The sequence below is a fragment of the Lipotes vexillifer genome, unplaced genomic scaffold, assembly GCF_000442215.2.
Source record: "Lipotes vexillifer unplaced genomic scaffold, Lipotes_vexillifer_v1.1 scaffold2049, whole genome shotgun sequence".
Lineage (NCBI taxonomy): Eukaryota > Metazoa > Chordata > Mammalia > Artiodactyla > Lipotidae > Lipotes > Lipotes vexillifer.
The window spans coordinates 58,438-59,399 of record NW_006778494.1 but is presented as its reverse complement, the minus strand read 5'-3'; the positions used below and the strand labels follow the sequence as shown (position 1 = coordinate 59,399).

Below are 962 nucleotides of genomic sequence, written 5' to 3'. Positions count from 1 at the left end.
TTTTTTTTTTTTTTTTTTTTTTTTTGCGGTACGCGGGCCTCTCACTGTCGTGGCCTCTCCCTTTAAGGAGCACAGGCTCCGGACGCACAGGCTCAGCGGCCATGGCTCACGGTCCCAGCCGCTCCACGGCATGTGGGATCCTCCCGGACCGGGGCACGAACCCGCGCCCCCCGCACCCGCAGGCGGACCCTCAACCACTGCGCCACCAGGGAAGCCCCGTGAGGTGGACTTAGGAAGAGCCAAGTGGAACAATTTCTAAAGGGAAGACCGGTCTGTGTTAGGGAACCTTTCTTGGGTAGAGACAACCTTCTGGAATGTGACAACCTCTTAGTATTAAACACCTTCTCTATCATGGGAAAGGACATAGAAGAGAGGGTCTCGGGGCTCAGATCCCTGTTGGTTCTGCCTCTCTCCCTAGGGCGCATTCCCCTACATCCCACTGCCCAGAAGAACGGCACACGGAGACCGCTGTCCGCGATGCTGAAATAGCATCGCCCGAAAGCAGTGGTTCTCTGCCGTGGCTGCATATTAGAATCACCTGGGGGGAGGGACTTCCCTGGTGGTCCAGGGATTAGGACTCCCAGGGCCTAAGGGGGAAAGAAAAGAATCACTTGTGGGGAGCTTTGAAAGAACACAGATCCTGGGCTCCATCCCAATTAAATCAGAATCTCTGGATATGGGGCCCTGGCATCTATGTTTTTCGTGCTCCCATGGCGGTCCTACTGTGAAACCAGGGCAAAGTTACGTCCCTCACCACCCTCCTCCCTTGTTTCTCTCCCTAGGATCTGCCTCCTGGGGAACCGCACACTGTCTCGCCATGGCTTTGATGTCTGTGCCAAGCTGGCTTGGGAAGGAAATGAGACAGTGACCACGCGGCTCTGGGGCCTTTTCTGCTCCTCCCGATTCCTCAACGCCACCTGTGATGAGTACTTCATCCGAAACAATGTCACGGAGATCCAGGG

The 962-nt window shown here is 55.8% G+C and overlaps 1 protein-coding gene across 1 annotated transcript in view; it reads left to right on the top strand.

Moving 5' to 3' along the window:
• Positions 1–962, top strand: part of SLC12A5 (solute carrier family 12 member 5) — a 31,610-nt gene that overhangs the window by 11,055 nt on the left and 19,593 nt on the right. The window contains 1 exon segment of the mRNA XM_007451628.1: positions 783–962. This exon segment is cut by the window's right edge and continues 10 nt beyond it. Coding sequence (XP_007451690.1) covers positions 783–962 — 180 coding nt within the window.